General features: G+C 46.2%; 1 protein-coding gene and 1 long non-coding RNA gene across 4 annotated transcripts; both read left to right on the forward strand.

Annotated features, from left to right (window-relative positions):
• The first annotated feature begins 234 nt into the window (after positions 1 to 234).
• LOC143363716 (uncharacterized) lies at positions 235 to 6,386 on the forward strand. Its single transcript, XM_076804262.1, has 4 exons — positions 235 to 617; positions 1,746 to 3,097; positions 3,858 to 4,748; positions 6,160 to 6,386. The coding sequence occupies exons 1-4, from the start codon at positions 235 to 237 to the stop codon at positions 6,384 to 6,386; spliced, it is 2,853 nt and encodes a 950-aa protein (XP_076660377.1).
• Positions 6,387 to 11,495: 5,109 nt separating this feature from the next.
• Positions 11,496 to 13,122, forward strand: LOC143363710 (uncharacterized). Of its 3 annotated transcripts, XR_013083893.1 has the most exons (4): positions 11,496 to 11,705; positions 11,869 to 11,926; positions 12,328 to 12,390; positions 12,871 to 13,122. It is a non-coding gene; the product is annotated as an uncharacterized LOC143363710 (long non-coding RNA). The 3 variants fall into 3 exon arrangements; XR_013083891.1 differs by lacking the exon at positions 11,496 to 11,705 and having other exon boundaries at positions 11,769 to 11,926; XR_013083892.1 differs by lacking the exons at positions 11,496 to 11,705; positions 12,871 to 13,122 and adding an exon at positions 12,576 to 12,683 and having other exon boundaries at positions 11,769 to 11,926.
• The last annotated feature ends 1,202 nt before the right edge of the window (positions 13,123 to 14,324 follow it).

Genomic DNA, 14,324 nt, shown 5'->3' on the forward strand with positions numbered 1-14,324 from the left:
TAGCGGGCACCTCGCAGTGCAAAAACAACACAAGTCCGAAAGATCACCCAAGGATCAATCGCGGACATATAACACTTGAAGCTTTCTTTATCCGGAAGGGCCGAAACCGCGATAGGCGCCTTCACGATTAGTGACGATAACTACGCAGCCGCTTGGGAACATCTTAATGAAATATATGACAACAAACGCGCTTTGGTTCTTCGACACGCGGCACTTTTACGCGATACACCAGCGATGCCAAACGAGTCGTCCGAGGCGATCCGAGATCTAGTGAATTACATGCAATTACACATAAGATCGCTACAAGCCTTAGGTCGAAGTTGGGAGGATATTGCAAACGATCTCCTTACGAGCATCGTCATTTCGCGCATGGGCAAGGATACCAGGAAAACGTGGGAACGCACGTTAGCCGATACCCAAATGCCCAAAATTAACGACATTTTCAAATTTTTACACATGTCATCGCATCAGTGTAAGGATTATGAATCAGTATCGAACATAAATCCGACGCAATATTCCTCACCCATTAAACCGCAATATAATAATCGCGCCAAGGCCAATAACCGCTGGCACAATAAACGTCCGTCTCCACCGTCGTCGCCAATGTCGAATCGTCGGCAAGTTTTCGTAACCGAGCAGCGATCACCATCATGTGATATCTGCAAGACGGGAAATCACGCGGCTTTCCAATGCAAAACATTTTTAGACGGATCGGTTGAAAAACGCATCGAACTAGCACGCAAGGCTAAGCTATGCCTAAATTGCCTGAAACCGGGTCATTCGCATGATACCTGCTACGGGGGCAGGTGCAAAAAATGCAACGCGCCGCACAATACGCGACTGCATCGGGAGCGTAAACACGAACGGTCAAATCCCGAAACAAACGCAGAAACCACACAGACCAACGAATCCTGACTTACTACGCGCTTCGACGTTACACACCAATTAAATAATCAGATCACCTCACTAATTACAGACGGATCAACTCACGGTTTAATGGCTACAGCCATAGTAAACGCAATGGATCTAGACAAAAACCCTGTCGAGTGCAGAACTTTGCTAGATACCCGTTCAAACGCGAATTTTATCACCGAAAGTTTGGTCAAAAAATTAAGATTACCAACGCGCGAACAAAGTGTAACGATCGAGGCGCTAAATGAGTTAAACACGGTAACGAATCGGCTTGTCAAGGCGAAGATAGCTTCGAGACAAAATAACTTCAACCGCACATTGGAATTCTTTGTGATACCACGAATCGCGGGCCAATTGCCCGATTGTCAAATCGATCGCACAAGGGTACAAATACCACACAATATAAAATTGGCAGATCTTCACTTCCACAAACCGGCACCAGTCGACATGCTGATCGGTACGGGACCGACACTCTCGTGCTTCAGCATCGGTCAAATTAATTTATCTACTCGGAATGATTCTGACCTAGTTTTACAAAAATCACAGTTTGGTTGGATCATCGGGGGGAGTGCACCAACCACTTCCCGAAAAAATTCGCGCACAACCTTGTTTAACAACGCCGAGTTCGATCTAAAGAAATTTTGGGAAGTCGAGGAAGGGCCACAGCATTCTCACCTCACACCGGAGGAGGAAGCCTGTGAATCCCATTTTAAACGCACTGTTTCACGTACCGCAACAGGGAGATATGTCGTCGCTCTCCCTTTTAACGAGAAAAAGGCAATTCTAGGCGAAACTTATACGCGCGCATTGAAACGATTTTATTCCCTCGAAAGGCGATTCGTTACCAATCCGGAATTGCAGGCGGAATACGCGAAGGTATTAAACGAATACCTAGAGTTAGGACATCTAACTCAAACAGAATCACCTGCAAATTCAGAGGGATTCTACCTACCGCATCACGCCGTCATCAAACCCTCCAGCTCAACCACAAAGGTTCGAGTTGTATTCGATGGATCGGCAAAATCAAGTTCGGGAGTGTCACTTAATGACGCGCTTTTGACCGGTCCTACAATACAGGACGATATCTTCGGTCTGTTATTACGCTTCCGAATGCATCCGTTTGTGCTTACCGGCGATATCGAGAAAATGTACCGGCAATTTCTCGTCCGAGAAGAAGACAGACCGTACCAAAGAATTCTTTGGCGAAACGCGCAAAACGAAATTTCAACCTTTCAACTAAACACAGTCACATTTGGTCTGTCTTCCGCGCCTTATCTAGCCACACGATGTCTGCAGCAACTCGCAGACGATGAATCGCAAAATTATAAAGCGGCATCCGAAGTCATTAAAAGGGACATCTATGTGGATGATCTCTTGACCGGTGCCGCCACATACCGCGACGCCATCAAATTACGCGATCAAATCATCACTTTGTTAAACAAAGGGGAACTAAACATCCGTCAGTGGGTCTCGAATGATCCACAATTGTTATCCGGTCTTACAGACGACCAGATACACCCAAAATTCTTCGGGGACGCGACCGTCAAAACTTTGGGAGTAGCCTGGGATCCGCGCAACGACACTATTCACTACTCAGTCAACATAAATTCGCCAAACTCACCTACGAAACGAGCAATTCTGTCGACTATCGCAAAAATATTTGACCCCTTGGGTCTTCTCGGTCCAGTAACCGTCACAGCAAAAATTATCATGCAACGCCTGTGGCAATTAAAGATTGACTGGGACGAATCGCTGCCCATGAATGTACAAAACGAGTGGCAAAACTATCGCAACAATCTCAAATTATTGGAAAAGGTCAAATTCAACAGACATATAACGCAACGCTCCGTAAAAAGCATCGAATTACATGGATTTTGCGATGCTAGTGAACGCGCTTACGGAGCTAGTATTTACATTCGCACCATCAACCAGTCCGGAAAAATCAAAACGCAGCTGCTTTGCGCAAAATCTAGAGTCGCGCCGTTAAAAACCATCAGTCTAGCTCGTCTTGAGCTCTGCGGAGCGAACCTACTCGCGACATTATATTGCTCAGTGCGGGAATCACTCACGCACACCATATCCAAAACAACGTTCTGGACCGATTCGACTATCGTTCTGCATTGGTTAGCCAAATCACCTAGCACCTTGAAAACTTTCGTGGCGAATCGCGTCGCGGAAATACAAGGCAAAACGCGCATAAAGAATTGGCGACATGTTCGCACTTCCGATAATCCCGCGGATTTATTGTCACGCGGTATCACGGCCAAGGAATTAATCGACAATAGTTTTTGGCAATTCGGTCCGGATTGGCTCGGACTCGACGAATCAGTTTGGCCAGAATCGCGCTTTGAATCTCCCAAGGAAATTCCCGAATTACGCAAAGTCACTTGTTTTGCTTCGTCCGTCATAAACGCCAATGAAATCTTACAGAGATTTTCCTGTATCAAGCGTCTGCGTAGGGTAATCGCCTATTGTCTACGGTTTACAAATAGAAATCGCTGTATCGGACCACTTTCGGTAGAGGAAATACACCTCGCAAATGAAAGAATTCTCACGTTAATTCAACAACATTCATTTTCGGAGGAAATACACGCACTGAAAACTGGAAGCGAATTACCATCCAAAAGCAAATTGCTTTGTTTGAGTCCCTTTCTCGATGAGAAAGGCATATTACGCGTCGGAGGTCGTCTCCAAAATTCCAAATTCTCATACCAAACGAAACATCCGATACTCTTGCCGAAAAACAATAGCGTCACTAATCTCATCATTCATAACGCACACATCGAACATCATCATTCGGGTCTGACATCCACATTGTACAATGTCAGACAACAATATTGGCCGATCGATGGAAAAAACAACACGCAAAATATTGCGAAATTGCGTGAAGTGTTTCCGCGTTAATCCACCTACGACAAGATACACAATGGGTAATTTACCAGCAGACAGAGTCACCGAAACTCGACCATTCACCAACATCGGGGTGGATTACTGCGGCCCATTTTTTATTAAGGAACGCAAATTCCGTAATCGCGCTAAAATAAAGGTCTATGTGGCCGTTTTTATATGTTTCTCCACTAAGGCCATACACCTCGAGGTGGTTAGCGATATGACCACCGAAGCCTTCGTCGCTGCATTGAAACGTTTTATCGCGCGCCGCGGAATATGCAAAAACATATATTCCGACAATGGTACCAATTTCGTCGGTGCCAATAATGACTTGACCGAGCTCTCCAGAGTCCTGCGCGAGGATAAAAGAGTTCGTCGATTTCTTGAGGACAAAGAGATCTCGTGGCACTTCATGCCAGCTTTGTCGCCACATTTCGGCGGGCTCTGGGAGGCTGCGGTCAAGTCATTCAAACATCATCTGAAACGCGTAGTCGGCGATGAACTTTTCACCTACGAGCAATTCGCAACATTTGTAACGGAAATCGAGGCAATCCTTAATTCCCGCCCGTTGACTCCACTCTCGTCCGATCCCAACGATCCACAAGCTCTCACTCCCGGCCATTTTTTGATTGGTTCCGCAATGACAAGCTTACCCGAGGTCAATTTCAACGAGACCTCCAGCAATCGGTTGTCCAAATGGCAACACATCCAGAAGGTGAAACACGACTTCTGGATCAGGTGGTCCAAAGAATACATAAACCACCTGAATGTACGCGCAAAATGGACCAAAGGATCCCACGAGATGAACAAGGGAACCATCGTCATCTTGAAGGACGATCACCTTCCACCATCCCATTGGAGTCTCGGACGCATCGTGGAAGTTCATCCGGGCCAAGATGACATCATTCGCGCAGTTACCGTTAAGACAGTAAACGGCTTGTGCAAACGTAATGTTAAGAAACTCGCGCCTCTTCCCATCGAGACCTAATTCTGTCACCTTATCGCGTTCTATTCTTTATATAGTTAATTTGCGTAAGGTATATTTTTTGTTACTATCGATATAGTCATATTCGCGTTGACTTCATTATGTTTATTTTTTTGTGTGTGTTCTTTCTTTTATATGTATATATCTATATATAGTCCTAGTATATTATGTTTCGATTACTTCGCGCTTATTTTACCGGGCAATTCCGTTCCTGCCATTATAATTTCAAATCGCGCATACTTTCGCTATTGAATGACAGTGCCATTCAACGGGGGGAGCATGTTCGATCCCTCGCAGACAAAAGTACCGTGAATCCTCGCATTTCCGGCCGTAACGCAAGCGAGGATGTTACAGCTGCACGGAGCATGCTCTTTCGCCCAAAAAATACACATGCGTGACCAAAGCCCTTTTCCGATTTTTGTCCGTCCTTCGACTAATCACGAAGAATGCTAATCCTTGAGTTGCCGCACGCGAGGCGCTTGAGGATTCGAGCTGATGGCATTGGAAAAGTGGCCATAAGTCAATCCGTGCGACCCTCATACCGTGTACCGTCCGCGAGGTACTTGAGGGTTCCGGATTCGGACACAGCGGGCCTTATGGCCCACTACACGCGGCAGACAAGGGGTCGTAAATCCTCTTCCGCACGACGCGAGGCACGCTCGGGTTGCGCTACAACCCCAATAACCGTGTCTCTGGGTTTCGTCAAACGGACGAAAACCAGAGACAGTAAACGCACATTTTTTCCAGCCCTTGGTCTTCGTCACCGGACCTCGGCCAAGGGGCAATAAATTAGCTGCTAGCCACTTGGCTAGCACGGCGTACATGGGCCACTTAGGCCTTCGTCGCGCTGCTCCGGGGTCCCATAAATCGCGCATTTTGGGAACTCTCCCTTATTGACTTGAGGTGGGGACTTCCTCCTCCACCGGTGAGGGCTGTTTCAGAAGAACCTCCGCCCTCAAGTCAAATCAACGAATGGGGATGCTTCTTCCCCCGAAAACGGGCCCATGGCCAAAAAATCGCGTCACCACCGAGGTGACGAGTAAGCGGGCCTCGGAGCAGAGCGGCAGAATCAGCAAAGTCGGCATCCGAAAAAGTCAACTTCAGACTCAGACCACTACCATTCGAGTCAGTAATCGCGCCATACCGTACCACTGCTACAATTCATTGTATCCAAAGTAACTAGTCACCCAAAGTTAGTTCGGCCGGTGACAGGGCATTTGTTAAGTTTAAAATAAACTCTATTCGACACAAACGCGCGCATAATTTCTTTGAAAAAACGAACAGCCCAACTTTCCAAAAACCCTTCTCTGGCTCTTTACTACCAGATCCGGTTTAAGATTTACCCCGTTTAGCTTAATTTTTGGCTCCTTTAGCACCACTGCATCCTGGTCCTTTTGGGAATTTCAGACATGACAAGGTCGATTATCTCATCATGGCGGCGGATACGGTCTGCCTTTGTTATGGTGCAGTGGCCCAGGATGTGCGCGAGCGTCTCGGGGACAGCTCGGCATTTCCGACAGCTCGTATCCATAAGAGGGGTGGCCCGATTCATCACAACCCTGTTCCCTGCGGTGTCTGTTCGGAGCTGCAGAGCTGTTAGATATCGTGATGGTTTTAGTAGGGTTGGATTATTGAGCCAGGCATTCCCAATTCCATCGTCTTTAAAATTGTGCAGAGCCTTCCCTTGAGCGGTTCACTCCCCCCAATGGTTTAATTCTCGCTCTTTCGCTTCTGCTTTCCATTTGTCGACCAGTTGGGGCGAGGCAATCGGCCAGTTAATTCGCGATGCTTTGGCCTGGTTTTTTAGTTTATTTTCTAGACCGGTTGCCCTTGCGAGACATTGGATAGCTGGGTCGGGGTTGTTCAGAAATAGCAACCCGGCCTTTAAACTGGAGCTAACGCATAATGGGGGACCAGATAAGTGGAGAGCAGGTTAATTTTCTGGTGTGGTTTCAGGGCCAATCTCTTAACCCTATTGACGGCTTTCTTTACCTCGTCGCGGAGATCATCGAGGACTATTCCCGACCACGGAGTGAAAGATATGCCCAAGTATCTTATTCGCGTTTCCGCATTTGCAAATGGGATGCATTCTCCTCCTTGAAAACGCAACTCCGGGTCTTTTAAATAGAACGAACCCTTCATCGGCACGATTTGAAATGCTGTACATTTGGGTGCCGAAATTCTCATTCCCAAGGCAGCTAAGTAGGATTCCGTTAAGGATAAAAGGTTCCTGGCCTGTGGCACGTCACTAGCAACTAAAATTAGGTCGTCAGCAAAGGCCAGACAGGATATATTTTGTTCCTCGTTAATCATATATCCGGCCTGTTTCTCCAGCGTGAGGAGGAGTGGCTCGAGGGCTAGATTAAAGAGCAGAGGGGACAAGGGTCTCCCTGTTTGACCCCCCGCTGGAGACAAATTGGGATAGTCGACCCACCGTAGTGTATGCTGGTGTGCACATCCTGATAGGCTTGGCAAACGAGCCGTACCACATGCTCGGGTGGCCCCTTTCCGATGTAGTGCAGGTCCCAGGATGTCATGGGGTATTGTATCAAACGCTTTCGCAACATCCAATTGCACTGCCACCAGGCCTCCCTGCACCTTGCTGTGCGCAAGTAATTCGGACAAGATGTGCACATTGTTGTAGCATCCCATCTCTGATGTAAATCCCTTCTGACGAGGGGTGCATCGTATTTGTGTCCTAAGTCTAGTGTCAATTATCCCCCAATATATTCGACTTAGTAGCGAGCTAATGGTAAGGGGACGATAGTTCTCGCAAAGGCTGCTATCTTTGCCCTCCTTAGGGATCAATATGGTACGGTTCTTCTTCCAGGAAGAAGGCTGTAATCCCGTTATCAATAATAGGTTAAAGAGCTTCCGGAGAGATACAACTGTCCTTCTGGAAAGCAGCTGATCTTTCTTAATCCCGTCTAGTCCAGGGGCAGTGCCCTTCTTGGTCTTGGCGATCCGGCCTCTCACGTCCCGGTTCGAGATCGGCGCAATGAGGTCACTAAGGGATAGATTTCTTTCCGCCTAGCCCAGGTCAGGCATCTCTACGACCGGCTTCGTATTCCAAAAGTTCTCGTACATCTGTTTGATGTCTTCGACTTGTAGGGGGAGTTCCCCTTGAACCCAGTGGTCAGTACCATTACGCACAAATTTTGCGAGAAGGCCTGGATTCTTATGGTATAGATCCTGGGTTTTAGCGAAGAGGTATCGCCGGTAAGCCCTCTTCCCTTTTCCTCGCCGCTTCGCACGTCCTCGTTTCCGGTTACCTGCCGGTAGGGACGAGATCATAAGGTCGTAAGTTTTATCGATATCGACTTGTGTTATATTCGCAAGTGTTGTCCTTGCAGCACGCAGGAGATCGTCTATCTGGGTCCGGAATTCACTATCTTCCTGTGAGCAGCCCTCGTCAATTTCACCCGCTAAGGCCTCGTCAATGACACTTTGTGTCCATCTATCAAAATCGCCATTTTCTTCCGCTGTAGCAGGGGAGTCGTCCCGCTCGCCCGCCAAGGCCTCATTAGCGGGTGATGGAGTAGGGGGACGGTCAGCAGGGTCAGCCCACTCTTCATTGTCTGATTCGCTGCCATCTTGAGCATCTACGTCTTCGGCTGGTATTGGACTAGTGTGCTGGGTCGCAAGACGGATCCGCTGTCTTTCCATCTTGCGGCGAATGTCGGTCCTTTTGTCCCGGATTTGTTTTGTAGTTTTAGATGTTAAAACTTCCGATATGGCCTTGGCTATGAATCTTTTGTGCTTGAATTTTTCCTCCAGTTCAGCCAGCATGTGCTCTTCTTCGGCCGTCCCGATTTTATTTGACCGAGCATTATACGAGCTTGTCGGGACTTCAGCTGCGAGCCTTCGCGCTTCGTTACTCGCGGCTGGATGGCGATGCCTTAAGTGTTGACTCATTCCTATTCGTGTGGAGAATCTTAGTTTGCAGTGCGCGCACTGCTGACCCTCTTCAGCAGGCGGAACACCTGGGCATCTGGGCCGATGGCAATCCGCGGCGTGTCGCCTGTCAAATTCCTCGTTGCAATCTCGACAGCGGAATGTTAGAGAGCTCCGCTGGTGCGCCTCTTCATAGTGACGGAGCTCATCGGCTAGCCGTAGGAAGTATATATTTCCCCTTCCACCTTGGGCGCACACTTTGCAGGAACGTGCTTGGAAGGGGGTCAAAACCAAAATCATAACCGGGGATGTAGCCAGGTTGTCACCAGTGGCTCCCTGTCGAGGCCGTCTTGGCCTGAGGGAACGCGCGGAGCCAGATGCGGTTCCCCCATCCGAGGTTTCTCCACTGTCATTGCTGGCCGGTATCACCTCAGCACCCGGGTGGTCAGCCCAGGTGCCTGAATCGCCTGAACCCCGTTAGCTTAAATACCAGCGGGCACCACGAGGAGGTGGGGAAGGCTTGAACGGGAGAGGCTAATGGACCTACTAGGAGGTCTATTTTGCGCATCACCGTCCCATGCAACTATGGCTCTCAAAAGCGAGAGCCATAGAGAGTCATAGTTAAGAGAGTCATAGTTACGCCCGCCGTTTACCCGCGCTTTTTTGAATTTCTTCACGTTGACATTCAGAGCACTGGGCAGAAATCACATTGCGTCAACACCCGTGGGGGCCATCGCAATGCTTTGTTTTAATTAGACAGTCGGATTCCCCTAGTCCGTGCCAGTTCTGAGCTGAGCGTTGAATGGCGGCCGAAGAGGACGACCGTTCAAGACGGAAGCCTCGCAGCAAGGAAGATCCGCGGGAGGCCAAGGCACGGGACCGAGCTCGGATTCCCATCAATGTGTTCACCTCGCCCAGGCCCGGCACGTCAGCCAGACCCGCTTCCCGACCAAGCCCGACACGCCCCGCTCCTCAGAGCCAATCCTTATTCCGAAGTTACGGATCGAATTTGCCGACTTCCCTTACCTACATTAATCTATCGACTAGAGGCTCTTTACCTTGGAGACCTGCTGCGGATATGGGTACGAACCGGCGCGACACCTCCACGTGGCCCTCTCCTGGATTTTCAAGGTCCGAGGGGAAGATCCGGACACCGCCGCAACTGCGGTGCTCTTCGCGTTCCAAACCCTATCTCCCTGCTAGAGGTTTCCAGGGAACTCGAACGCTTATACAGAAAAGAAAACTCTCCCCGGATCTCCCGACGGCGTCTCCAGGTCATTTTGGGTTACCCCGACGAACACTCTTACGAGGGCCCGAATGGTATGCGGTTCCGCTGCCGGGTTCCGGAATAGAAACCGGATTCCCTTTCGGCCGATGGGTGTGTGTTTTATGTTTGTACATTTGCTCTTAGGACACCTCATCTACATAGGATTTCTCTTAGGGCTTAGGATCGACTGACTCGTGTGCAACGGCTGTTCACACGAAACCCTTCTCCACGTCAGTCCTCCAGGGCCTCGCTGGAGTATTTGCTACTACCACCAAGATCTGCACCGACGGCGGCTCCAGGCAGGCTCACGCCCAGACCCTTCTGCGCACACCGCCGCGACCCTCCTACTCGTCAGAGCTTCATGGAGGACGTTTACGCAACAGCGCAAACGTCCAACCCCACTTGCCGCTGACGGCGGAGTATAGGCGCGACGCTTCAGCGCCATCCATTTTCAGGGCTAGTTGCTTCGGCAGGTGAGTTGTTACACACTCCTTAGCGGATTCCGACTTCCATGGCCACCGTCCTGCTGTCTTAAGCAACCAACGCCTTTCATGGTATCCCATAAGCGTCGACTTAGGCGCCTTAACTCTGCGTTTGGTTCATCCCACAGCGCCAGTTCTGCTTACCAAAATTGGCCCACTTGGCACTCTGATCCAAATAATATCTCGTGGCTTCATTGATCCAAGCAAGCCAGAGATCTCACCCATTTAAGGTTTGAGAATAGGTTGAGGTCGTTTCGGCCCCAAGGCCTCTAATCATTCGCTTTACCAGATGAGACTCGCACACGTTCACCAAAGAGAACGAGCGAGTGCCAGCTATCCTGAGGGAAACTTCGGAGGGAACCAGCTACTAGATGGTTCGATTAGTCTTTCGCCCCTATACCCAGTTCCGACGATCGATTTGCACGTCAGAATCGCTACGGACCTCCATCAGGGTTTCCCCTGACTTCGTCCTGACCAGGCATAGTTCACCATCTTTCGGGTCCCAACGTGTACGCTCTGGGTGCGCCTCTCCTCGCAATGAGAACGAGACACCCCGGGAGTGCGAGGCCGCATCGTAACGCGGCCCAACCTCCCTTGGTCGACGCAAAGGTACGACCTTCACTTTCATTGCGCCTTTAGGTTTACATGTCCCAATGACTCGCGCACATGTTAGACTCCTTGGTCCGTGTTTCAAGACGGGTCCTGAGAGTACCCAAAGCAGCAGCGTCGCTGACCGGTAATTCGAAGCTTGGCCAGTCCGAGGACACCGCCTGCTAACAGCTGGTTAGGCCCGAAGCCGGCACCAGGTCCGTACCTTCGGGTAAAACTAACCGAGCTTGCGGCGGGCCTGACGCACACACATTCGAGAATGGATTGGTTGCGGCCCGATACCCCGTCGGGGATGGCTCTTTTGCGCACAGACGATTGCGCACGACGGCATGGCACACGGTTCTTTTGGACACGGTATTATTGGACACACGGTTTTTTTGGACACAGTAACATTGGACACAGTGGGTTTTCGCACACGCAAGGATTGCCCACATGGTTAAGACGCACACGCTGAGTTACGCACATGTAAAATTGTACTCACGATAGATTGCGCACAGAATGAATTCAAACTGTTGTTTATCATCTTGTGTTGTGCTGTGTGATTACATAGTCTATGATTATATACCTTCTATGCAGAATGTGTCTAAAGTATCAAAATTTGTCAGTGATTTTAATTTTATAGGTGACTGTGTAAGATGTGCTTAAATTATGAATAGTTGATAAAAATGTGAGAAAATGCTACGGTTTTAAGTAATTTATTTTGTGTACAATCTGTGTCACAAGTGTTATGTTAAGTACTATATTTGTTAAATGATCGTAATATACGCATGTAAATAGTGAAGAACATGAAGAAGCTGTAAATAGTTGAAAAAATATTTATGTTGCAGCAGATTCAAAAGGATTGAGAATACATAATTTGGGAGCTAGAATTTGATCAGATTAAGTAAGGTAAGTATTTCTATCTATCAAAAAGGTACGGATAGAATAAACCAGATACTATGTGGCTTATTTTATTTTCTTTTTACTGATGATATAGTGATTGGCAAACAAGATTACGTACACGAATATTAAGTTGCTCTTAAAAATGCGTATATTGACCTGTTGCGGTCCTATTTACGTCGACTTAGTCTAGAAATGTTATTTTTGCACAACTGCTCGCGTATTTTACATATTCATATTCCATTCATGAATAATACCATAATTACATATTATATAAATACCATAATTACATATTACATAAATCCCATAATTAAATATTATATGAAAGCAATTCTAGTTTTCACTGTTCTAAATATATTGCTAATATACTTATTTTATCTGGATTAAAGCTAAATTGTATGATATTATAGCAAGTTCTAAAACTATATGAGATGGAACTGTGTGGACCGCAAGGGATTAAGCATTCTAACAAGGTGTAATAATTTGACCAAATGTGTATATACATTAGTGAAATAATAATAATTTTTTTATATGACAAATGATCCTTAATTATGTCTTTTATTTAAAATGTAACGACAACTCTTTGAAAAAGCATAAGCAAAAAAATATTGAATTTTTAAATTGTAATATATTTTATGTGTTCTTGATTTAAACACAGTGATTCTTGACGCTACCTATCACGATAGAACCATTGATATTAATAAACTTGTAAGTACAAGGTGTATTACCTAATTTATTTCAGAAATCCTTAAGTCATTTAATGTTATTTACAACATTAATAGTAAAAGATGCTTTCATGTTTCAGGTATTTCTTTACATTTTACTTATCTTTTTTTCAGAGCTAGTCCAGTGTATTTGTTATATATGTTACAATAATTATATTTTTATATTGAACTTTACTTATGTACATAAAATAATAGTTACATGTATTAATTCTTGAAAAATTGTTTTAGGTCATTATGTTGCCACTAAGATATGCTGCAGTATTTCTTCCGCCACTTTTGTGGAATACTTACTGTTTACGAGAAAAGCGGTGGTCCGATCTAGTCCAAGACATACATATATATCGGCAACATGTTGGAGACAATTTAATGGGCGATTCTTCAAGACAGTACGAGACGAAAATCAAGAATAAAACATGGTGATATTAATTTTTAATTTATTAGTGATTACACATCCTCCTGATTCGCCAATCCGTATATCTATTTTATATATCTGTCGTTTCATGAGCATTGTGTCGCGTCCTCGCGTTCGCGCGCTTCATTTTGTCGAGTTCGAGTTGTCGAGCTACTCTGACAGGTTCACTCTGCGGAGACACTCTTGATTCCTCGAGAGCTAAACAAAATATGCCGCCCCATCTCGGGCCATCGAGGGCTTTGCCTCCCATTTTTCCCCACTCCGCAGAGTGACTCCGTCCACGTGTAGGCATTACAAGGAAGCCGATTTTGTTTGTCGCGGCCGCTCAAACGTTTCGGCCGCGCGTAATGGAAACCGATCCCAACTGTCGCGGCCGATCATACGTCTCGGCCGCGCTACAATGTAAATACACGCGCGAGCACTCGGCAACCGACTCCGGCAACTTCTAACGGCAAATGCTTAACCTAATAAACGCTTAAATCTACGACATATCTATCTCTAACGCTATTTCATTTATTAGCGTACTCTGTATTGCTGTTAAGCATTTTGTGAATACATTTTTATCAATACTTATCATTTTTGCTCTCGTAAGTTTATTATTTATACTTACCTATACGGATCTATCAGTTAATAAGTAATATGGCATAACATCTCCTGTCACAGTGTAATAGTATCACACGTCGTTACATAATTTTATTTTCTAAAGCTATGGTTTCTTGAACTTTTAACTTGCATTGTTTAAGTACAAAATGGTAATAATATTTGGTCTAAGAGCCGCTTTTGAAAAGATTCGACATTCGTACAGAATGCTTCATGGTGTAATGAATATATATATATGCGTAATTTTGGAGGCATTTAAGAATATCAATCTAATTTCAAGCGGTATACTCTGTACATTTATGGTGGAGTCCGAATATATACCAATTGGATGCTAAAATCTGACTAAAATATTTGAGATAAGTAAATTCTATCTGTAAATAGTTAGTTCAAATGCAATGAACATGATACTTTGTGATTTCTTTAATTATATTTTACAGGTGCAATCTGTGTCAAATAAAATTCTCTGAGGACTACCAAGGATTTGAGAACCTGTTATTGAGATACTGAAAATAAAATTCTCTGCCTCTGTGTATTGAGAAAAAAATTTTCATCATTATATTTTCCATCAATGTATCTATAATATATCCTCGTTCTAGAATACTGTATGTTGCATGTCATTTTAAAGTGTGTTGTTAAATGCAACTTATCCTAGCTTTTGTGACACCTTTAT

This window comes from Halictus rubicundus, unplaced genomic scaffold (assembly GCF_050948215.1).
Source record: "Halictus rubicundus isolate RS-2024b unplaced genomic scaffold, iyHalRubi1_principal scaffold0101, whole genome shotgun sequence".
Taxonomy (NCBI): Eukaryota; Metazoa; Arthropoda; class Insecta; order Hymenoptera; family Halictidae; genus Halictus; species Halictus rubicundus.

Excerpts from the sequence above, each read along its gene's own strand:
- LOC143363716 (XM_076804262.1), top strand. The coding sequence starts at position 235 with ATGCCAAACGAGTCGTCCGAGGCGATCCGAGATCTAGTGAATTACATG. Across the intron at positions 3,098-3,857 it reads TCGCGTCGCGGAAATACAAG|ACAGAGTCACCGAAACTCGA; the intron begins GCAAAACGCGCA and ends ATTTACCAGCAG. Across the intron at positions 4,749-6,159 it reads AGTAAACGGCTTGTGCAAAC|CACCACTGCATCCTGGTCCT; the intron begins GTAATGTTAAGA and ends TGGCTCCTTTAG.